The sequence below is a fragment of the Aedes aegypti genome, chromosome 3 (genome assembly GCF_002204515.2).
Source record: "Aedes aegypti strain LVP_AGWG chromosome 3, AaegL5.0 Primary Assembly, whole genome shotgun sequence".
Classification (NCBI taxonomy): domain Eukaryota; kingdom Metazoa; phylum Arthropoda; class Insecta; order Diptera; family Culicidae; genus Aedes; species Aedes aegypti.
In genome coordinates, this window is record NC_035109.1 from 205,976,917 (window position 1) to 206,002,297 (window position 25,381).

A 25,381-nucleotide genomic window follows, 5' to 3' on the forward strand; every position below is an offset into this window, starting at 1 on the left:
AAAGCTCAAAAACTTGCTATGCAGTTTAAAAGCGCGCACAATTTTAATTTAGGACTTACTAGTCCAATTGAAAATGAAGTTACTCAGGACTTCAAAAATATTCTCAATCAAGAGAACGTTTTCGAAAACGCTTGTGAGACTGATTTGGAAGAAGTAAGAACTATTATTAAAAAATTCAAAAATATGAAAGCTCCTGGCGATGATGGAATCTTCTACATCCTCATCAAGAAACTTCCAGAAAGTAGCTTATCATTCTTAGTTCATATATTTAACAAATGTTTTCAATTAACATATTTTCCTGACAAATGGAAAAATGCTAAGGCTGTTCCAATTTTAAAACCAGACAAAAATCCTGCAGAAGCTTCTAGCTATCGTCCAATCAGTTTGCTTTCCTCCATTAGTAAACTTTTTGAAAAGGTCATTTTGAACAGAATGATAGTCCACATAAATGAAAATTCAATTTTTGCCAATGAACAGTTCGAATTCCGCCATGGACATTCGACCACTCATCAACTTTTACGTGTAACAAATTTGATCCGTTCCAACAAATCTGAAGGCTGTTCTACTGGTCTTGCTCTTCTAGATATAGAAAAAGTATTCGACAGTGTTTGGCATGAAGGTTTTATCGTAAAATTAAAAAACTTTAATTTTCCAACATACATTGTTAGATTAATTTAAAGTTATCTGTCAAATCGTACACTTCAGGTTAATTATCAGAACTCCAGGTCTGAAAGACTTTCTGTAAGAGTTGGTGTTCCCCAAGGCAGTATTTTGGGACCAATATCATATATATAAAATCCCAGCGTTGTCTGTCTGTCAGTAATGCTTTGAAATGTTTCATCGAAAAGTTTCGTTGAACACTACAACTGCAACGGTCAATTTTAATATAAGAACATTACAATTGCAAATTTTGCAGCACTACAAATGCTCTGTGACAGAATATTCTGGAGTTCTCTGGAACTTTGTTCATTCCAATTCATGGAATATTCTCGAACCCTTCATCATTGTCGTCTGTATAGGAATTTGGTTGGTGACTTAAACGTGAACAAATCAACTTCAAGCAAATTGTAATTCGGTCGAACTTGAATCGGATTGGAGTTGAAAATGTGAAACGGGTTTCTTCAGTTCCAACTCAGGTTCAAAACCGAGTTTGACATATTTAAAAACTAGATAAACATGAATGAGATGAATATGCGCCATATATTCGATTTTATTAATTTACAGCGAAATCTCCATTATGTTCAATGACTCGATATCGACTCATAGATGCATATATAAAACAAAATTGTATGCTTACTATGATGATCCCTTAAATCAGCTCTCCAAAACATTCCTGTTCTATGGCTTGATATTTCCCTGAGTCGATGGTCTTTTCACCAAAACTGCGATTTTGGAAAATGACAATGAATCATAGTGCACTGCAGTAGCTATTCTGGAGAATATGCTAGAATGTTTGATAAGATTCTATTCTCTAATTCATAGAATCTTCTGGAACTTTTGAAATATTTCACAACATAAAAAACCAGCATATAAGGCTATAGTTATTTCAGATAAGAACACTACAACAGCATTGAGGCCACGTGCTCGATGGAGTATAGCCCGAGCATAAAGTTAGGCAATTTTGCGGTCATCAGTATCATATCATTTGAAAGATTATACGTAGCTTTTCGATTTAAAATTTTTTTGGAACATGGCTAGCCACGTCGCTAGTTATACAATTGTTACCGGTACCGTCGAGTTGTGCACCCTAGCTCAACCGCTGTCACCATTGGCCTGATAACATGTCACTGGTGATAAGACGTCATTGGGATGGAATGAAAAACAAAACTAAACGATCGATAGACAGCGTGGAGTGTTTCTTCTTAAGCTAATTTCTATTGATAAATAGTTAAACTATAATCAAAAATAACAGTTAGTGCTCAAAATCAGTTTCTCAACCTAGTTACGAACTACTGGAGGTAAAATTGTGGAACTTAATGCTAAAACTAAGATCTAATCGTAAGATTATCTCTACAGCAACTTAGGAGCTAATAACTATAACCTACAAAGAATTTGGACAGTGAAATAGGAAGGTCCAGAATTCTAAGGGCCACTGAAATGTAAGATCCTCGAATGGTAATCAGTCATTGAACTAATAAGAATAATTTTCAGTTTTGAAGCAATAAATTGAGCTACAGAAATCGGTGTGAAGCCTTTCGTTTCCTGTCCTAACAATCTTCAAAAATTTCATGATGAGTTATCATTCTACCACCAACAAGAAGGATGGATGTGCTGGTTGCAATCGTCCGGACGAAGCGGACAATTTGGTCCAATGCGATGCTTGCGATGTGTGGTGGCACTTCAGTTGTGCTGGAGTCACCGGATCGATTGCCGATTGTTCGTGGATATGTACCCGCTGCAAACAATCATCTCGTGCTTCATCGAGAGTCAGCGTTACGAGTCGATCATCATCGCATTTGGCAGAAAGTATGGCGCGTCTACGAGAACGTCAGGAATTAGAGAAGCAGCGCGCAGAAGTAGAACTGGAAAAGAAGTTGTTAGGCGAGCAACGAAGGTTGTTGGAAGCTTCGATTATCGCCGAAGAGGAACGTCGGAGCCAAGCAAGTCGCGGTGATAGGCAGAGAAGAGTTCGAGACTGGGTAGAGAACAGCGCGGATCGGGAAACCAGCGCAGCAGGAGGAAACTATCTGCCAGCAGCTATTACGATTCAGCAGCAAAATCCGATTCTCCGTCAAGAGGACTCCGAGGCTGCAGCGGTAAAAGATGTGGAAAAGGAGCTACCTTCAGAGTTTCCGTCAAACTTAGACAGCCAACATCATAGTTCCCCTCTCCGAGATAGGACTCTTCCTGCCTTTGAGACGTGTGATATTAGCGAGCTTCAACCGTATCCGGAAGTCAATCAGCATAACGCCAAGGACCTCATTCGCGAATTACGAGTGAGATTGGAGCGATGCTTACAGCAATCCGAGCCAACGTCGCCCCAGATGGCAGATTTGCAGCAGCAATTAAGGCTGTGCAGGGAGGAAATCGAAGGAATGCACTCAACCGTGTACCGTCTAACGACGGTTCCGACACCCGCGACCCAGATGGAGGTAGTACAACCCAGAGCAGTGACGTTAGGCGCTGTACCAAAGCAGCGTACGAACGATATTTCTTCAGGTAAGTGGCATGCCTCCGAAAGCCAAACCGATAAAACACACAAAACCCATGTTTTACAACCGACATCATTTCCAACCATGCAAAATCCTCTTACCGAGCAGCAGCGTATAGCTCACGCGCGCTCAAATCCGATATTTAACAATGTTTTGTTAGAAAAGCCGACTGTTACCCAATGCACACCTTTCCCCTCTACAAAAACCCAATCTCCGCACCTGCTACGTCAGCAAACGCAGTATGCTTTGGTTTACCAACCATTTGTACAACAACAGTCATTGCGTCCGCCCCTTGAACAGCCTCCAGTGCAGCAATTTTCGGTGCAGCAGCCTTCAGTGCAGCAGCCTCCGGTGCAGCAATTTTCGGTGCAGCAGCCTTCAGTGCAGCAGCCTCCAGTGCAGCAGCCTTCGGTGCAGCAATTTTCGGTGCAGCAGCCTTCGATGCAGCAGCCTTCGGTGCAGCAGCCTTCGGTGCAGCAGCCTTCGGTGCAGCAGCCTTCAGTGCAGCAGCCTTCAGTGCAGCAGCCTCCAGTGCAGCAGCCTCCAGTGCAGCAGCCTTCGGTGCAGCAATCTTTGGTGCAGCAGTCATCAGTTCAACAATTCTCGGTGCAGCAGCCTCCAGTACAGCAGCCTTCGGTGCAGCAATCTTCAGTGCAGCAGCCTTCAGTGCAGCAGCCTTCAGTGCAGCGGCCTTCAGTGCAGCAGCCTCCAATGCAGCAGCATTCAGTGCAGCAACCTTTAATGCAGAACTCTTCAGTGCAGCAACTTGCAGCACAACAGCTCCCGATACAGCAACCTCAAGCGCAACAACCACCGGAAGAGCAATATACAGCACAACAGCCTCCTATACACCAGTTTTCAGTGCAACCGTCATCAGTTCAGGAGTCTTCAATGCGACAGCCGTTGGTGCAGCAGTATTCAACCCAGCAGTATGTAGTGCAGCCACCTTCGCTTCAGCAGCCGTTGACACAGCCACTATCAGCACATCAATATACTATGCAGCAGCCTGTGGTGCGGCAATATCTAGCACAGCAACCTTTGTTGCAACAATCTCAAGTTGGAGCTTCTCCTTCTCCAGTAGTTGTTCCAGACGTGAATGATCAAAAGAGAGAGATGGACGCACCGCCCACACAACAGCAGCTAACTTCTCGTTAATCGTTGGCCCGAGATCTTCCTACATTTTCTGGGGATCCAGCCGAATGGCCGATATTCATCTCCAACTTCGAATATACGACGAGGACTTGCGGCTACACACATGGAGAGAACATGCTTCGTCTACAAAGATGTTTGCGAGGGCGTGCGCTAGAAAGTGTACGAAGTCGTTTAGTGTTTCCGGCAGCGGTACCCCAAGTAATTGAGACGTTGCGTATGAGATACGGGCGTCCGGAGTTGTTAATCAACGTTTTGTTGCAGAAGGTTAAAGCGATGCCCAGCATACGAGGAGACAAGTTGGAATCGCTCATAGAATATGGGATGGCGGTCCAAGAGTTATGCGATCACATTGAAGCGGCAAATGAGAGGGCGCATTTGTCAAATCCTACACTGTTGCAGGAGCTTATTGGGAAATTACCAGCGGATCAGAAACTGATGTGGGCTGGCTTTAAGCGAGGACGTGCCTTGGTAGATCTCAAAACCTTTAGCGAATATATGTCCGGTGTTATGCAGGACGCATCAAGTGTGGTGGTGTACGAACCGGATTCACGAAAAATAGGAGGAAGAGAGAAAACGAAGGGGTACGTTAACTCGCACATTACCAAGATTGACGGAACTTCATCTTCGACGCCAACTCAGAACAAGCCTAGTGAGTGTCTACATTGCGACAAAGAAGGCCATAAACTTCGGGAGTGCCAAGCGTTTAGAACGCTTTCCGTTGACGATCGATGGCGGCGTATCCGAACACTGAACGTGTGCCAAATCTGCTTGTTCAGTCATGGAAGAAGAGCCTGCCGGATTAATAATCGGTGCAATGTAAGTGGATGTCAGTTCAAACATCATCCGCTACTGCACGGAAAATCAACGACTCCAGCAACACAAATTGGAAACACTCACACTCATCAGCTTCTCGATTCGGGTGTCTTATTCCGCATCATACCAGTGACGCTACATGGAAAGTCCGGGAAAATCAACACCTTTGCTTTTCTGGACGAGGGCTCTTCAGCAACGCTTGTTGACGGTGCTCTGGTAGCGCAGCTTGGTCTAGTAGGAGAACCAAATCCTATATGCTTAAGATGGACTGGGAACACATCGCGGGTAGAGAAGGATTCTCAGCTGGTGACCATCACAATATCAGGAATGGATCAGAAACACTTATATAAGTTAGTAGATGCTCATACGGTTCGGAACTTAAATCTACCGACTCAATCTTTCGAACTGTCAGAAGCAGCAAAGAAGTTCGCATACTTGAAGCAGCTGCCGATCCAAAGCTATCGCAACGCCAGACCGGAGATTTTGATCGGAGTTGATAATATCAGACTTGCTGTGCCTTTGAAGATAAACGAAGGAGATGGATCTAGACCAATTGCCGTTAAGACACGATTGGGCTGGTGCGTTTACGGTCGGTAAGGTCCGCAGGGTAATGAAGGATTCAGCTTCCATATTTGTGGTTGTACGAAAGACGACGAATTACACGAGACCGTAAAACAGTTCTTCGCCGTTGAAGAAAACGGAGTAAAGTATAGCGAAAATCCTCTCAGTGCTGAAGACAAACGAGCTCGAGAGTTGCTGGAATCAACAACTAAGCGAGTTGGTACCCACTTCGAGACAGGTTTACTGTGGAAGGACGACGAGATAGAGTTACCGGACAGCTACGGCATGGCCTTGCGAAGACATCATTGCCTCCAACGTAAAATGGAACGTCAACCTGCTCTGAAGGAAAATATTAATCGTCAAATAAAAGAATACGTCGAGAAAGGGTACGCTTATCGCGCAACTTCTGCCGACCTGGACGCTGCGGACCCCAGACGGATATGGTTTTACCTTTAGGAGCTGTGCGAATCCAAACAAGCCCGGAAAGGTACGCCTTGTATGGGATGCAGCAGCGAAGGTTTCTGGAGTTTCGTTAAATAGCGTCTTGCTTAAAGGGCCGGACCAACTTACATTGTTGCCAGCTGTACTGTTTCGCTTTCGGCTGTATTCTGTTGCCGTCAGTGCGGATATAGAGCAAATGTTTCATCAGGTCGGGATTCGACCAGACGACAGAAACTCCTTACGCTTTTTGTGGAGTGAAAACTCTGATGGACCAGTGATATACCTAATGGATGTCGCTACGTTTGGTGCCACGTGCTCGCCGGCATCGGCGCAGTACGTGAAAAAACCTGAATGCCATGGAACACCTACAGCAATATCCGAGGGCCGTCGAAGGGATACTCAAGAGCCACTACGTAGATGACTATCTGGACAAGTTTTGGCAACGCTTCCTACTAGAATACCTACCAGTCATCCGAAGACAACCAAAATGGTTTGAAGAAACCAGACCTTTGCAAGTCGGCGACCTTGTCCTGGTTGCTGACGACGGTAAGCGCAGCGAGTGGATGCGAGGAAAGGTAACTCAGATATTCGAAGGGGCCGATGGTCGAGTTCGCCAAGCGGCCGTACAAACGCGACAAGGAAACTTCAAACGACCAACGACTAGGCTGGCTGTCCTCGACGTACATGGACAAGGTGCTGCCCCAGAAGACGCAGGGGAGCACCGGGGGGAGACTGTTACCGGTACCGTCAAGTTGTGCACCCTAGCTCAACCGCTGTCACCATCGGCCTGATAACATGTCACTGGTGATAAGACGTCATTGGGATGGAATGAAAAACAAAACTAAACGATCGATAGACAGCGTGGAGTGTTTCTTCTTAAGCTAATTTCTATAGATAAATAGTTCAACTATAATTAAAAATAACAGTTAGTGCTCAAATCAGTTTCTCAACCTAGTTACGAACTACTGGAGGTAAAATTGTGGAACTTAATGCTAAAACTAAGATCTAATCGTAAGATTATCTCTACAGCAACTTAGGAGCTAATAACTAAAACCTACAAAAAATTTGGACAGTGAAATAGGAAGGTCCAGAATTCTAAGGGCCACTGAAATGTAAGTTCCTCGAATGGTAATCAATCATTGAACTAATAAGAATAATTTTCAGTTTTGAAGCAATAAATTGAGCTACAGAAATCGGTGTGAAGCCTTTCGTTTCCTGTCCTAACAACAATATTTTCACATCTGACTTACCTGAGTTACCTCAGGGATGTCAAAAATCCTTGTTTGCGGATGACACAGGTCTTTCCGCCAAAGTACGAAGCCTGCGTGTCATCTGTAGTCGATTGCAAAAAAGTTTGGATATTTTTTCTTCATACTTGCAAAAATGGAAGATTTCTCCTAATGCTTCCAAAACTCAACTAATAATATTCCCACATAAACCAAAAGCTATTTATTTGAAACCTTCAAGTAGACATGTTGTCACGATGAGAGGGGTTCTAATAAATTGGTCAGATGAAGCTAAGTATCTAGGGCTCATGCTAGATAAGAATTTAACTTTCAAAAATCACATTAAGGGCATTCAAGCCAAATGTTACAAATATGTAAAATGTCTCTATCCCCTTATTAAGAGAAAATCAAAACCTTGTCTTAAGAACAAGCTTTTGATATTCAAACAAATTTTCAGGCCAACCATGTTGTGTGCTGTACCAATATGGACTAGCTTTTGTAATGCCAGGAAGAAAGCTCTGCAGAGAATTCAAAATAAAATTTTGAAAATGATTCTGAAGCTTCCTCCCTGGTATAGTACCAATTAGTTACATAGAATATCCAATGTTGAAACATTGGAACAAATGTCAAATAAAACAATTAATAATTTCAGGCAAAAATCGTTGCAATCTTCTATTGCCACGATTAATGCGTTATATGTTTAGGTTAAGTTAGGTTAAGTATATTCAAAGCGTTTTTTTTTTCTCTTATAAGCAGGTGAAATCACCTGTAAAAAATCTAAACTGCTACGGCAAATGAAATGTAATATGTTGTTAACAAAATGTTAATAAAATCTTAAATTTGTTTTACCAAATTATGATGATAGTGTTGTCTAATAACACAGAACACCTAGATATAAGAAATGAATGTAATGTTTGAAATGATACTAATAAAGAAATAAAAAAAATATAATTCAATTTATCTGTTAGTTACACGGAAAAATAAATATGTTTAAGACAATTTTTTTTTTTATTTTCAAAAGTACCATAAGAACTTTTTTTTTATTATTGCCAATAGTCGGTAATCATAAGAGGCATCAAGAAAAAATGAGAAATGTTAGGGATGCTCAAAAATAAAAATTATAGAAATCAAAGACCAAAATTCACAAATTCGCGAATAAAAATAAACCATTGCCGAAACGTGTTTGGAACGGTTAAAGCCAATACGGAAGTTGCCATCGTGGATTTCAAAGTGGCATCCTTCATCTATCTGTTCCAAAATACCGATATTGCATGGGTTTCTAGTGAAGTCGCCATTTTGGATTCCAATATGGTGTCAGACATCGATTTCCGCCATTTACTTATCGGCCCATTCCAAAAATACTCATATTGCATGGTGATTTTCACAAAACGAACGACGCCATCTTGGATTCCAAATTGGCGTTAGATATCGATTTACGGCATCGACTCATCGGTCCCGTTCCAAAAATAGGACTCCATATTGCATGGGTTTCATTTGATTTTCTCAATCTGGAAGTCGCCATATTAGATTCCGAAATGGCGTCAGACTATGGTTTCTGTCATCTCTATTGATACCCTAGAAAAAGAGGGTTGACATAGATCAAATAAAATCATTACACATTTCTTTGAGGATATCTTCATGAATTTATAAATAAAATCCACCAGACATATCGTATTTGCTGCAAAACATTCCATATTGAACCATTAGAATCATTCGTCATGAATTTCCATTAAAAATTCCTATAGATTTTTTAGTAAATTGTCGTTATGGATAGATTTCATTAGTTTTGAGGAAAAATGGCGATTTTTAAGTAATTTTCCCAAACAATTTAAACTACACAAAATCACATTTTTTGCATGAGCAATTTATGATTTAATTTCCAGGCATTTTATCGTGATTTTATGTCATTTGCATAAAAAATCTTACAATAACGGTTTTGAGTGAATATACAATAAACTTTTGAAGCATTTAATCAAACTTACTTTTAATACCTGCAAAAAAGTTGAAGTCATTATGTTTCTTCCAGGGAAAAAAACAATAAAATCCCGGCGCCGATATTCATCTCCGACTTCGAATATACGACGAGGACTTGCGGCTACACACATGGAGAGAACATGCTTCGTCTACAAAGATGTTTGCGAGGGCGTGCGCTAGAAAGTGTACGAAGTCGTTTAGTGTTTCCGGCAGCGGTACCCCAAGTAATTGAGACGTTGCGTATGAGATACGGGCGTCCGGAGTTGTTAATCAACGTTTTGTTGCAGAAGGTTAAAGCGATGCCCAGCATACGAGGAGACAAGTTGGAATCGCTCATAGAATATGGGATGGCGGTCCAAGAGTTATGCGATCACATTGAAGCGGCAAATGAGAGGGCGCATTTGTCAAATCCTACACTGTTGCAGGAGCTTATTGGGAAATTACTAGCGGATCAGAAACTGATGTGGGCTGGCTTTAAGTACCATAAGAACTTTTTTTTATTATTGCCAATAGTCGGTAATCATAAGAGGCATCAAGAAAAAATGAGAAATGTTAGGGATGCTCAAAAATAAAAATTATAGAAATCAAAAACCAAAATTCACAAATTCACGAATAAAAATAAACCATTGCCGAAACGTGTTTGGAACGGTTAAAGCCAATACGGAAGTTGCCATCGTGGATTTCAAAGTGGCATCCTTCATCTATCTGTTCCAAAATACCGATATTGCATGGGTTTCTAGTGAAGTCGCCATTTTGGATTCCAATATGGTGTCAGACATCGATTTCCGCCATTTACTTATCGGCCCATTCCAAAAATACTCATATTGCATGGTGATTTTCACAAAACGAACGACGCCATCTTGGATTCCAAATTGGCGTTAGATATCGATTTACGGCATCGACTCATCGGTCCCGTTCCAAAAATAGGACTCCATATTGCATGGGTTTCATTTGATTTTCTCAATCTGGAAGTCGCCATATTAGATTCCGAAATGGCGTCAGACTATGGTTTCTGTCATCTCTATTGATACCCTAGAAAAAGAGGGTTGACATAGATCAAATAAAATCATTACACATTTCTTTGAGGATATCTTCATGAATTTATAAATAAAATCCACCAGACATATCGTATTTGCTGCAAAACATTCCATATTGAACCATTAGAATCATTCGTCATGAATTTCCATTAAAAATTCCTATAGATTTTTTAGTAAATTGTCGTTATGGATAGATTTCATTAGTTTTGAGGAAAAATGGCGATTTTTAAGTAATTTTCCCAAACAATTTAAACTACACAAAATCACATTTTTTGCATGAGCAATTTATGATTTAATTTCCAGGCATTTTATCGTGATTTTATGTCATTTGCATAAAAAATCTTACAATAACGGTTTTGAGTGAATATACAATAAACTTTTGAAGCATTTAATCAAACTTACTTTTAATACCTGCAAAAAAGTTGAAGTCATTATGTTTCTTCCAGGGAAAAAAACAATAAAATCCCGGCGCATTTTACGACGTAAATTCTCCAGAATATTTTTTTAAAATTGTTTTGTGACAGAAGTTCAAGAAGCATTTTATGACTACTTTTAGGGGAATCAAAATCAGACGAATTTTGAGACTTTTAGTCTGACCTGGTAGACTTTTTCGTTAAAATCAAAAAAAAGTTCTCTAGAAGTTGAAAACTTTTATTCATATTTAAACAGGAAGGAAAACAAATGTTTTGAACAAGAATTTAAAATTGAAAGAAAATCTATGGTGAGCCATATGTTGAGAATAGAAATGATTACCCGATGTGAATGTGTTTTATGAAAAGAATAATCAATCGAAAATGTTAAGATCATTTTTTGCTTCCACAAACCATTACAATGTTGGAATATGCCATTACTTCTAATATAATATACACTCTCTAAACCATGAAAGTGAACTTGAAAATAAATATTCGTACAACTGACAACAAGCAACGGTACAATCTCTTCATAAGTCGATATTGAATGGATCAGGTGAAATAAAATGTTGTGTACCGTGAACGTATCATATTTGACGCGGGTCCAAACTTGACGCATTTTCTAATTAACTTTATCATAAAATAATTCTACTTTAGACTAGCACTCGAAAATTTATTGCTTAAACTCCATTTACATGTTATTAAAGGATTCCAATTGAAAAAAGTTTATTTTTAATTAATAATAGGCAAAAAATAAAATTTATTCGAAAATGCATCCGACAAGTGCGTCAATTTTTTTCATTCCTTAGTGAATGTGCTAAATATTGTTAATCAATTTTCGTTAAAATATAGTGGTCTTTTACAGCAATATCATCAGCAACAGCAAATAATGTTCTTTTATTTAAGAATTGACGTCGACATTTTTCTATTTTTAAGGTTTAAGACATAGTTTTGTATGGAAATCGTTTGCGTCCAGTTAGGCACACAATGTTCCTTATTGTTTACTGTGTTGTTCAGCATATTTTGCTGGATCGAAAGTAGGAAAATAAATATCTATGGCGCTTGCATTCAAAAAATCCGTCCGCAGAACAATCCAATGCTTTATGTAATCACATGTAAAGGGTCATACATAGATCACGTCACGTTTTTAGGGAGAGTAGGGGTTCAGGGAAACGCAAAAAATCATACAAAAAAATCGCACTTTCCATACAAAAAATGTGGCTAAGATGAAGAGGGGTTGAAAATGGTACAACTTAGCGTGATTTATGGACATCCCCTAATGTTTCAAGGAAGCTTCAATAAATATGTAAGGAGGGAGGGTGTTGGTTCAATGGTTGGTTTAGTAAAATTTATAGAATAGGAGGTGTCCATGAGATACGTGTCTAAAAAAACATACCATTTTCTACAACCCATACAACATACCGCCCTACGTCACACTTTTTTATGGAACCTTCAAAAAAATTGTATGATTCGTCACATTTTGCAGAATACCTCCTTTCCCCTAATAACATGACGTACTTAATAGATGACCTCATATAAGGTTCTCGATCATTTTAGGTCCATAAGGTTTGCATAGAACATGGAACAAGTAGGCGTAGTTCACGTGTTATAAGTAATGAAGATTCTCAAAAATCCATTTTTGGAATCGATTGTTTTCGTTCTAGTTTTCGACCAATTTTTCTTTTTTTTTTTCAACTTCTTTCCCCGTTCCAGCGCAATAATGTTGTTTTCAATCCATTCCCTTGTTTAATATCACGACAAAAACACCTTAAACTAAACAATAATGTTTGACTATGGATTGAACTCAATCGCCGGTTTTATTTTCTACACTTTAACTGAACGCACAGCAAAAGTACTGTCGGATGACGTCATTTAAAACTTTTTTCAAAAGTTCTAACTTTTTTGTTAACTCTAAAGCGCTTTTTCAATCAATTGAACTATTGAATACTTAAACTCTCGTATATTTGAAACTTTATCAATTTTTTAAGTGCGTCAAATAAGGAACATAGTGCGTCAAATTAGGCACGTTGAAGAATTGATGCGTCAATTAAGGAACCTAATGTGTTCCACAAAAAATCATTAAAACATGAAGAAAAAAACGTTTATTATATTTTACTGATTTTTCCCTAATTTTATAATAGTTGAGCTAGCATTGCTTCAAATTTCAACAAAATCGGGCAGATTTTGACGATTTGACAAATGTTTGAATTCAGAATATTCTTAACCGCGTCAAATATGGTACGTCCACGGTATAGTCAAATAAAGTGACCTGCTTGCATCTTATAAGAACGGCAGTAAAAAAAATACGATTTCCCATCCAAATGAGACCTGAGGGTTATCCCATAACACAAAGAGCAACTGCCTATTCATTTTTAGCTTTAGTTTTCGCCTGGAATTGGAAATATTCCATCCCTGAAATATGTCAATGACCATTCAGGAAATCAACAGTGTCCCATTTTCCATTCGCAATGAGGGGCAACGTATGCAACACGTCATATAAATGTATTGCCTTTGGTTACCATGCCAACAGGGACGAAAACAAACAGCCAGGAAAGTTTGAAAATTTGCAGTGAAAGTGCAACGATAGTTTCGTGAAATTCAATTCCAAAATTTCAAGTGCTGTGATGATAAATAATTGTAAGTTTTCCAAATTAACATTAGAGGGATACCCGTCTATTAGAATATAAGGAGATATCGAAAAAGAGGATCAAGAAAAACGCAATGCATACTTGATCAATGAACACGGAAAACAGTGAATCATTGTGGACGTTTCCTAAAATGCTTTTATTGTGGTGTTTAAATATAAATAATATCACAAATTGGTTTTTCTCTAACAATCAAAAGCTATTCAGTCACTGGAGATCACAACAGGTAAAACGAGAAATAAATAAAAATCAATATGGCATTGAGGGTTAAAGCTGACGTCGACATCACTGTACGGGTGGCGTTGCTGTGAGTACAATTTCTGTGTGCTATCCTTGCGTATATGGAATCTAGTAGGCCTGCATTCCGGTCGCGGTACATCTCTGCTGGACCTCGAAGTGATTCCGTACCATCCCTGTAAAAAAGATAGAAGATTACCGACAATTTCTGAAAAGAAAACGCAATCCAACTTACCTATAAATAACATTAGTTTTGCGATCAAACTCTCCGTACAGTGTGAAGGGGACCGACGTAACTCGGTGCTTTTTGCCCAAAAGTCGGTCAATTTCCCGCAACGAATTGTAAATCTCCTTTTCGCGTAACACCGATGCAGCGCCGCTAATCATGATGTGACCGCGCGATACCCAGTTCAGATAGCAGACTGCTTTTGCTTTCACGGGCTTGTTGAACGGACAGAACAAGCTAAACTCCGTGGGTGAGTGCTTGTGAGCCCAGTGGAATTCGTTTCCTGAAAAGGGATGGAAAGAGAAAAATTTGCCTTAGTGTTTAAACATTAACTTATATAATACCTAATTTGGAGATGAACCAGCCGTGGGCTGAAAATCTCCCTAATAAAGATAAAAAAAAAAAAATACCTAATTATATGGCCTATAAGGGGATAGAGGCATAGGTAAAAGATCGCTGTTGACAACAAAGTTTGAAGTTTGTTTCCTCATAAGAATGATCATAATGTTCTAGTACATTCCTACATGTAATAATCTAAGAGTTATAATCATTCAGCAGAAAGTATAAACTTGAACAAAGTTCACGATTTGGTAGTTGCTATTAGGCTTTAAAGTTAACCTGCATCCGCCCAGCAATAGGAACAGGATAAGGAGAATGCTAGGAACAGGATGCTTCCGGAACATCTCCGTTGTTCGGTGAGCAATATGCATGACCAAACAAGTTACTGAAACTAGATCAAATTTACTGTCGTTGTATCAAATTTCATCCATTTTTCATAAAGTCATAAGCGTTTGAACTAAGGCAAAACTTTGCCTATCCCAATAATTTTGCCTGTCCCTGTATACTATTTCGCATGCTCGGTGGATTAGATCACTAAAAAGTTTGATAAATCATACTTTGAGTTTCATGTAAATATCAATACAATCAATGTTTTATACAACTTTGACGACCTGTAGCTGACGTTCTGAAAAAAATCTGAGAACGAAATCAGATTCAGCAACCCTAAGTTTACAAGAGACACATACTTTGATCCTTGAGGCACTAGAGAGATGCAAATTTTGAAATTTTGGCTCCCCTATGCTTTAACGATTTTCATTATGGTAAATAGCAACCTCCCAAAGTTTGAAGTGATTCGGAATAAATTTGACTGTGCACACGACATTTGAAATTTATATGGAGATTACTATGGAAAACGCCAACCTTTTGTGTAGAGCCCTCTATCTCGTCGTCATAACATTTTATGGAAAAGTAAACAAACTCTACTCATGTGAAAGCCTTTCAGCTACAACTTTGCGAAGACCACATTTCGATTGGACATAGAGATAAATTGCTATTCATAATCATAAAATGGGTTTGTATTTTGCATGCTCAACAAACTGCTCGGCAGGCAACAGTGTCAAAGCCGTAGCGTGGCCCCATGGCGCCCTTGGCGAACCGTGATTTGAGCGCTCTTCGTTAATTTTTTTTTTCGCATGTTTGCGTTAAGTTCCAGAAGATTTTGATGGATTTTTTTTTTCAAAATTCTTGTGCGTTTCCTGAAAACATTGTCCATTGAAGTTAAAGAAAAAATATCATCATAAAGCTCAAGTAATACTTAAACATTAGCTTACTTTGGTAAGGCTTGTACAAGCAGTCATACAAAATTTTTCAAATCTCTTTTAAAGGTGGATTGTCTGAATAATCAGAGGTTCTTGAAGACTTTTGAAGAATTGTAAATAAAATTAATGTTTACACCCGATTCTTTTTCCATACATTTTTTTCCGCCAAAATCTTATTTTTGCATGAAACGTCGAAAAATGGTGTTACTTTTTTGCCCGGTTTTGAAAATATTGAATATGCTGCAGGCAAGAGTTTTGAAACGTACTTTAATAACCATTACAAAATATTCATCATGATTCAACTAATACTTTTGGATTTCAGTCTGCATGAACAAGACTCACTTGAAGGTGCCCATTAGTTGTAGACACTCACTCCATCTCTCCATAATATCCTACTATCCCCGTATAACTTATGGTCTTTTGATAACTTACCTTTGAATTTCTTGAAAGTTTCGTAGCCCATAAAAGCTACATCTCCATTGCCCTCCAGAAGACATCGCAAAGCCCCTTCCTCGCCATTGAATACATTGGTACACCTTGAATCGGCCTTCCAATTGCAAGAACTTGACGAAAAGTAGCTCGAAACATCGGTGCACTCATCAATAAAGTTGGTATGATTCATCAATGACTCCAGCACCGACAAATAAGCCGCTCCTTGGTAGCTTGGGAAGCAAGCTTTCTTTCCTCGTAAATCTGCAATAGACAATTAAATCAACCTTAACCTGGTGCAACATTTCTAGGTACTAAGCTATGTCATACCGAATCCTGTTTTAATCTTTGATCCTGCTCGAATTACCGCAACCACAACGTACTTGTCTTCCAGCGTAGAGGAGTATTCATACAAAATCGGTTTCAGATTATAATCACGTTGGGCTCTCAGTCGCGTGTCTTGATCCACTATAACCACATCCGACACTTTGTGCTGCACATTCTTGAGGCACGTATCCAACGTATCCGATCGCATACATTGTATATTAGGCTCCACGCCGTAAACCGAAGCCACCTCTTGCATCCAAGAACATTTAGCCAATTCTATCAACGACGTGGTGCAAAACAGGATCGATCTAGGATGGTTGTATTACAATGTTAAATGTCGGATAGGCGTTGTCTAGAAATGACCTTATCTTACCTAGGTGGATTACATGATGGGAAACTATACGCATCTTGAAAACCGATCGCCTGATCCAAATAATCATCCACCGGAATGGTGTTATCCAAGGTCGTCACGTTAACGTGATACGTTTCCAATATCATGAGTAGTGCATTCTGCCAGCTGTTGGTATCATCGTGGTTCAGACCCGCCACTGTGTCCTGTACTTTCATGGCAATATTTCTGAAATGGTAATGGAATTGTGCTAATAAGACATTCGGGTAATTTTAAACGAATCCTGATGTACCTTTGAGCAGCAACTGCTGGCCATGGTTTTGCTAGCCAAACGCACGGTTTTCTTGTGTCCAAGGGCTGTAGATGACCATCTGGGCAAAGGAAACTGAACCCGGCTGGATCAGCCTCTGGAGGAAGTCCGCTGAACTACAACCAAGTAGAATGAATGAAAAACACAGCTGACCATGGAATTTGTAGTGGTCACTTACACCGAAGTGGCTCCTAACGTCATCTAGACGAACCCAAGCGACTTCACCAGCTCCACTGGTCAGACAATAGAGAGGCCCTCGGCGACCCCAATGCTTATCACCAATGCCACACTGGTAAGGGTTGTAACACAGCTGGCACAGCGATGGATATTTGTTCTCTGAAATATATAATTAAGATTATTACCTTGTATCAGAACTTCAGATAAATCATTGCTATTACTTAGAGCGCGATCTTCAACAGGATCTGAAACCCAAGGGCCAGCCTTGCAGCTTGGTCCGAAGAAATTGGCAACAGCCTTGATCCTGGATTCAGTTGGAGATATATCTTCCTCACATTCTCGGGGAACGAGTTTGGTCTCAAAATACTGAAAAACACGAAGAACAGTTAATTTTTGAACTTCACATTCGTACATTCTAAACCATGAACTTACATCAGCTAGAACTTCCGTCCAATGATTTTGTATTCCGTGACCAGGATGGCAGAACTTGCTGCCTTTCAGCTCCCGTGCAGTATTGATGTGAGCTTCATTATCCACGACTGCCACCACTTCATACTCGAAAAACTCTGGAATTCAAACAAACTCATTGGTGTCAAGTACAGAAATGTTGAGGACTTCACATATTTTCCTACCGTTATGGAAGCGAAGTTCACTCGTGACTAGAATTTCAGCACCAGCCCATCTTGCGGCCAGTAGATCTTCGGGCGAGAAAACGGCAAAGTGCGCCTTTCCCTTCTGAATCTTACGCAGACAGTCCAACCGGTCTAGGCCGTACTCGCACTCGAGGTTGGACTTGGCCTCCAGAGTTGGACAGTTTTGAGCTCCCTTTTTGTATAGACCGCTTCCCTCGACGACGCACACCCGCACTGGAATGGAGATAAAAAAAAAATGGATATTTACAGTGATCAATGCATCAGTGTATTGGAAATGAAATGTAAAATATTCAGCCACAAAATGCAATTATTACAATTATTCAACAAAATCAACCAACAAATAATCACCCTATCCTAATGATTGCCCTAATGATATGTATGCGGATAACTTTGATATTGTGGATCCAAAACATATTACAGTTAACTCTCCCTAACTCCCTAAATCCCTAACTATTGAAGGGACCATCGGGTTAGGGAAGTATCGAGTTATACAGGTGTGTTCAGAATAATAGTAGTGAAAGCCGATTTTCATACAAAATGCTCAACTTTGGCATGCTGAAACTTTGTTTCCATATGAGCAATCGGCATGAAATTTTTATAGTAAACTACAAATATACTCAATTTCATTATCACAAGATTTGAAAATTTTCACTCTACCGGCTAAAAAGTTAAGCACCAGGTGAAATCGCTCAAAATAATAGTAGTTTTTGTTTTGTAAATTTTTGTTCAGCAACAATTTTGTAAAAAAATTGGCTTGTTTATACATTCAAGTGGAAATGGTTGAAACGATGAATAAAGAAAAAATCAAAAACTCAAAACACAGCAGATATTTAAATTATAAAAACTACTATTATTTTGAGCGATTTCAACTTGTGCTTAATTTTTATGCTGGTAGTGTGAAAATTTTCAAATCTTGTGCTAATAAAATTGAGTATATTTTTAGTTCACTGCCAAAATTTCATGCCGATTGCTCATATGGAAACAAAGTTACAGCATGCCAAAGTTGAGCATTTTGTATGAAAATCCTGCAGGAATTGCTAAGATATTTTTGGAGCCCTATCGGAACCGGTCTGAGATGTATCATGGCGAACAAAAGTTCTTTCTGAAGGAATCTCTAACGAAAGCCCTAGAGAAGAATTTGATGTAAGGATTACGGTAGAGGTTATCCCTGAAGGAATCTTCGAAATAATTCCTGGAGAATACTTTGGCAGAGTCTCTGGAGATATTTAGAGAGGAGTTCTTGTAGGAATCTCTGGAGGTTTCAGAAAGAACGTCGGGCACCCTATTTGAACAGGTCTCAAAATTGCGATTGGTGCCAAAATTTATAATTACATATGTCGTTTAACTTGTTTAAAACATGAATTCTGATTTGTCGATTCCGATTCCTTCTATTTTTTCTAGTTTGGTAATAACGGAAATAGTATGATAACTTTATGTTTGAGAGGCCCGTATATCCTTAGCAGTAAACGCGCAATTTTTCAGCAAGATCAAACTGACAGGCATGGGTTCGAATACCACCGGTAGAAGATCTCCGGGTTGGAAATTTTCTCGACTTCCCAGCATAGAGTATCTTCGTGCATGCCACACGATACACAAAGGCAAAAAAGTCAAATGGCAAAGCTCTCCGTTAATTACTGTCGAAGTGCTCATAAGAACACTGAGCTGAGAAGCATGCCTTGTTCCACTAGGGACATAACGCCAGGTGTTTGGCATGGTGTTCATTTACATCTGGATGATAAATCGTGTATTTTGAGCCCTCGCATGATGGAATTATATGATGGTCTGAAAATGTCCACAACACACCCTAGCGGAATCGGTTCCGGAATACTCCCACCAAATCCGGTCAAATTTTAATAATGGTCCTCTTGGTGCTCTTGTAAATCAGAATGAAAAACCATGAAATTTGAACCGTCGTTATATACATGTGTATGCACTGCTGAATATGACAAACGCCAGTTCCTTCTGAAACAGGTTCCAGGTTCCCTTGTGTCCAGAATGACCATACTCGCACAAATCTGTTCAAAAATGGATTTTTGAGAGCGTTTCAAAGTCATGGGTCATTTTTGGCGCTTAATGCATAATGTGTAATTTTTCCTTTATGCATTAGGAAGGTTAAATTCCTTTAGGAATAACACTCTAAGATTACTCTAGGAATGCTCTCATGGATATTGTCAATGTTTAATTCAAATCAACGCAAAATTGTTTCAAAAGCATCTTTTAAAGTTTTACAAATTTTTGTTTCTTGGGATATCATTAAGATATTTCTAGCCATACATAATTCTAGAAAATATCAAGAAATCGTCTTTAGATTTATTGAAAGATTTGCTTTTCAATAAAAAACATAAGAGTCTTTGAGAAAAACTGATCAAATGTTTTTTTTTTTATTTCTTTCTAAATTTTTTTATGCAATTAACACCAACTATTGCTCCAAGAATCAAGAATTACTCCTAGTTTACCAAAATTTCTCGTATATAAAAGCTAAGGTAGACGTTGATTGAAAAGTTCCAATATAAGAGAACGCACGGAAATCTCGTGGAATGTCTGTGTAAAGCTATCTCAAAACATAAAAAATGGGGTATGGCTGTATCCACATAAAAAAGTTTCTATAAATAAATAAAGTATATATAATAAATAAAGTATTTTATTGAAGGATTCCGTTGGATTTCTCCCCAAGAGTTATCCAACGTCATATCCGATTAACGAGCGGTGTAAATTCTACAGTGCAGAAATGTACGTCTCATGAAGTAAGAACTAACATTGTAAATGTTACAGTTATAATGTTGTTCAGTCATTTCAACAAACATAACTGAACAGAATAAAATTCAAGTAGCAAGTATAAAACTTTCGATGTTTACATGTTACTTATTTTATTGTACATTGGGACGCCTTAACATTTAAAGATAATAGAAATAATTGTTCGAACGATAAACTTTTCACTTGTTCCACTTGTGGGGCAAGTGAAAAGCAAAGAGAAGTTTTTCAAAAACTTTTTCTGTACTTTTTTCTTCAATTTTACATAAAAATAAATTTCAGCATAGTGCTTATGTTTGTTGGGAGTCAATCTAAAAAATATACACGATCTCATTTGTTTTAATTTAAAGTCTCTAGGATTTGAAGAATCTCAACTATGCGAAATCCATTACTCACTTGCCCCATGGTACCTTATAATTTGCAGGATTCTTCCAATTTCAACCATCACATAGAAACAACGCGTCAAACAATAAAGCTTTACATTAAAAATAGTCTTTTAGTTTGAGTGTTGACTCACCGTCCATATCCTTGAAAATATCATACCAACAGGTACCATCTGGCAGCATTATTAAGCAAAAATATCTCACTTGTGCTACTGAAAATCTATTCGAGATTCATTAAACGTCATTCCATGAGTAAATAGTGACTGTTTGGGCCGGAGTTGACGTCAAAACATTTATTGAGGCTTGTTTTTAAAAACAATTCGAAACGTCGATGAAAATAGATATTTTTGGATGTTGACTCGCTGTAAAAGCGATTACAAATTTCAATAAATTCAAACTGTTCAGTTTTTGCTACGAAAATTTCTTGGACGTCTGATGTCACAAAGACAGGACATGATTTGAACTTGGGAATCCTGATTTGACTTCCCATGACTTCATTTTGTGGAGCTATTTGAAAAGCAAAGAGTATGCCAGTAAATTTTGGACCATAAGCTCAAAGCAAAGACTCGTGCCGAAATATTTGCAAAAACTCCCGAAAATCTCTAAAAGTAATAAGAATTGCAGCAAAAACAGCTCCGTTTGCTGTGGCCAATGAAGGCAGCCACTTGATTTATGATGATTTCATGAAATATTCCAAATAAATTTAAAAGGGTCAGATTAAATAAAAGTAGCTCATATTGATTATTTGTTTACAAAGTGATTTAATTTTTACATACCGACGTAAAAGATGGCGCACCCTATATTTTTCCCAAGAAATCTTTAAAAAATCCGTCTAGAAATGTCTTCAGGATTTTTTCTAAAAATACTCAAGTAATTCTTTCAGGAAGTCTTTTTAAATAAACTTGGTTATAATACCTGGAAGAAATCAACACATACTACTTGAGGTATTTCTAGATACATTCTTGGAACTCTTGAAAGTTTCCAAATTGATTGATTGAACTTTTCATGAAAACCATAAAACCAACTTCAATATAACATATTCTTGGGAAAATCTCTAATGAAATCCCAGATAAATGCCTGGAGAAATTTTCACAGGAATTGTTATAACATATTTGTATGTGATACCTGGAGCAATTTCCAACAAGAACACGAATAAGTCCAATCAGTATTCCTATAAAAATTACTAGGATAATATCTAATTGCCTTGAGTAAATTGCTAGAAACAACTTTGATGTTTTTTTTTCAAGAATCCCTGCCTAAATAATGCTTGAAGATTATTGTGTCCCTAAATGACACTTTGTTAGAAAACTTGGGGGCTCAACCTCCAAATGGTAGCTAAGCATATTACAACCAAACTTTTGTATGGGGGGAACTCTGAGAAATAACGTTTAGAAATTTTTGAATAATGATCGATTATCGTGAGTAATGTCAAACAAATATTTCCAGTGCAGCAAAAATTATAAAAACCCATAGTTCTTATATGTTTACACATTTATCGGGGTCCAAACTATCTGGTAAAAATCATTACCTGTATGTTTCGCACGAAAATTTTGCACACTGATTTTTTAAATGAATTAAAAACCTTGATTTTTTCAGTACATTTTATTTTTAAATCGTCAAAAGTGGATATCAAACATAACGCCTGTTCTTCACTTACGAAAAAATGGGAAGTTTTATGAGGAAAAAAAATGCCGACGACACCATACCAAAACCAAAACAAAAAATCTACCATAGCCAATTGATTTTGATTTTTTTTTTTCGGCTACCAATCCCCTGCCCCCCTCTCGCTACAACCATGTTTGAAGCCCTGAACTCTTCTTTTTGGCGTTACGTCTCAACTGCGCAAACCCGGTTCTTGTACCATACATTTTCATGCCAAATGTAATAAAAAGGCAATTGACAACGTGTTAAAAATCAGACATACCAAGTAATACAATATACTTTTATTTGGCATATGAATATCAACCACTCACCCTCAACTGTTACCCTGACATTGAATTCAATGTCGACCATAAACTTACATTTTTTATCCGCGGTGTTCTTGCCTTTGACGATGTCCTGCGAATGTACGTCCGCCGTCAGATAAATAATCACCAACCAATAACAGAGATAATATCTCCGGCGAAGATTCATGGTCGTCGGGTTCTGTTGTTCACTTCCACGAAAAAAATATAATCACTTAAACTATTTGCTTTTTCAGTCACAGCACTTTCAACACAAACGGTCTTCCTTTATTTTGGGTTTTTGCACTTTCAAGTCATGATATTCTCATCGATTGTCTATCATCATTTACCATTATACGCTGTTTGACTAATTAATTAACACAACCGTCAAAACCATTAACAGGCTTGATATATGGTAAACCATTTCCACGCGGAATGCCACCCACTCTGGGGCTGCTCAAAAGGTCAATGTTGCGTTGGAGTGCGAAATTGTTTCTATTAGGCGAGATTTTTTTTGACATATTTTGTTTGATATACCAAATAAGGCTAACGTCATTATCAGCGCGCATTGTACTCTTCTGTTGTGCGTACACATTTTTTATTATTATTGTAGGTACCACATTAAACAACAAAAAACAGTTCCCAAGGAAATTCACATGCCAATGTTATCGGTAATTTCAATTCCTCCCCTGCAAATTTTCTGCCTACGGATAACAATCCTTTTTGCTTCAATTCAAATAGAAATACCCATGCTTATGTAATTTCTATTCCGTCTATTCCGAAAATCAACAGGACTCAACCAGTACTCCATTGATCTTTCTCAGTTTATGAAATAGATTTTTCATGAAATAATATTTAACATATCACAAAAATAGTTTTAAGATCAAAAAATAAAATGATACATTGGGGCGAAATTGATCACCATATAACAAAGCAGATGTAAGAACTAAAAATTTTCCTGTCTACTAAATTTGGGTCTCCTGAATATGAAAATGATGTCAAAATTCTTATAATTCGAGTATTTGATCAGTTTATTGCAAAATTGAACTTTGACAATTTGCCTAATACGCCTAAATGTAGGCGATTTCCCTTGAAATTAGCACATTATTCGAGTTTAAACGATTTAATGAGCAAAAAACTATAATTGCTATGCTGTATGACCGTGGTCACCAAAGTGCGGCCCACGGGTCGCACTTGATGACTGTATCTCTCAAATCTGATAAGTCTCGCAATTTTTTTTCTTCGGGAAGCTGTTCTACTCCCAAAGTTATCAAGAACCTCAAACAAAACTATTACGAAAACTATCCACTATCAGGAATAACAATGGTTGAAAAAACAGGGATAACGATCACTGCTGTATGATATCAAAAATAAGTTCAGTAAGTATGAACTCTTAAGCTTACACATCATTTTAAACACCCAAAGTTAACATGTAGGCATTGCACCAGTGGATTGTTTGGGACAGACATTTCCAACTGTATTGCTTACACCTTCAAAAACTGTGAATATTTCTATGCAAAACTGACCCTAATACAAATGAAATAGTTCAAAATCATCATTAGACATCTATAAACTAGAAAACATGGAATGTCTGTGGTGCCAACGAAACCTTCAACATCCTTGGGAGGAAATGTTTTTTTGTACCGACCTGACCAAATTCACCCCAGTGATCAATTTGCCCCCGGATTACGGTAACATGTCTCAATCTCGTTTTGATTTTTTAACTGAACAAAACAAATTATTGATGTAACGTTTAATACTACCAATGTGGCTGAAGCAGCCCAGGTTGGTGTAAAATTTACTAATAAAACAGCAATTGGATTACGTTTCTCTAGTGGATCAAATAATGTTTTAAATATTTTGAATCAGGATGCACATTCTTTGAATGGTAAAGAGGACGAGCTGTTTAGTCTTCTAACAGCATATATGAAGCAGTTGTTACTGATACTTTTTTGAAGTTGCTACCATCATTCATATTCGTTTAAAACATCAACTTTTTTCTTCATCTGAAACCAAAGTTTTTGAAACTTTAGGTGTTTCTGTTGAAACACAGTTTTATAAATATACTTTCAGAGCTGCCTATTTGCCTTTCCTATGCACTGGGCAGCAAATTCATTTGGTTCAAACTGACTAGCGGAAATTGACTAGCAATATTTTTTATTTTTTTTTTTTTGTTATTGGTGATTTTAATGCCATAGAATAATTCGCACGGCAGAATTTTATTTGATGAGTACTCTTAATGATATTTCTCAATTCAATATCCTGATATCCTCGAAATCCTTTTACGATTGATTTCGTCTTAATCGACTCTAATTACCTTTGTAGCCAAACGGTTACTCACACTCATTCTGATTCCGATCATGTACCTGTTACATTTCAAATATCCCGTGAGGCGATTCTCAATTTGATCAGCACCACATCGACTGGAATACATATGAAACATACATCGATAGTGATCTTGAGGGTTGCAAACAAAACTTGATGTTGACAATGCTCTCGAAACTTTAACAAATTCCATTGTTGAAGCAAGAGTCATTGCAGTATCCAAATGTGAAGTAAAATTCGAATTCGTGATTATACATGATTT

General features: G+C 38.1%; 2 protein-coding genes across 7 annotated transcripts in view; one reads left to right on the forward strand and one right to left on the reverse strand.

The window, feature by feature from the left end:
* The first annotated feature begins 13,271 nt into the window (after positions 1–13,271).
* The window catches only part of LOC5577031, a 62,644-nt gene continuing 50,534 nt past the window's right edge, over positions 13,272–25,381 (forward strand). The window contains exon 1 of the mRNA XM_021849794.1: positions 13,272–13,403. The gene's annotated coding sequence lies outside the window, so the exon portion shown is untranslated. The remainder of the gene's footprint in view (positions 13,404–25,381) is intronic.
* LOC5577029 (transferrin) overlaps positions 13,519–25,381 on the reverse strand; it is a 29,288-nt gene continuing 17,425 nt past the window's right edge. For 4 of the 6 annotated variants that reach the window (XM_021849796.1, XM_021849799.1, XM_021849797.1 and 1 more), the window contains exons 2-12: positions 22,873–23,161; positions 17,697–17,930; positions 17,497–17,630; positions 17,286–17,430; positions 17,066–17,223; positions 16,870–17,003; positions 16,602–16,805; positions 16,232–16,536; positions 15,905–16,165; positions 13,884–14,157; positions 13,519–13,824 (exon numbers count right to left, since the gene is read on the reverse strand). In XM_021849796.1, the coding sequence (XP_021705488.1) occupies positions 13,629–13,824; positions 13,884–14,157; positions 15,905–16,165; positions 16,232–16,536; positions 16,602–16,805; positions 16,870–17,003; positions 17,066–17,223; positions 17,286–17,430; positions 17,497–17,630; positions 17,697–17,930; positions 22,873–22,984 (2,157 nt within the window). In that variant the 5' untranslated portion in view covers positions 22,985–23,161 and the 3' untranslated portion in view covers positions 13,519–13,628. The remainder of the gene's footprint in view (positions 13,825–13,883; positions 14,158–15,904; positions 16,166–16,231; positions 16,537–16,601; positions 16,806–16,869; positions 17,004–17,065; positions 17,224–17,285; positions 17,431–17,496; positions 17,631–17,696; positions 17,931–22,872; positions 23,162–25,381) is intronic. The other 2 variants (XM_021849800.1, XM_021849801.1) reach the window with 1 other exon arrangement.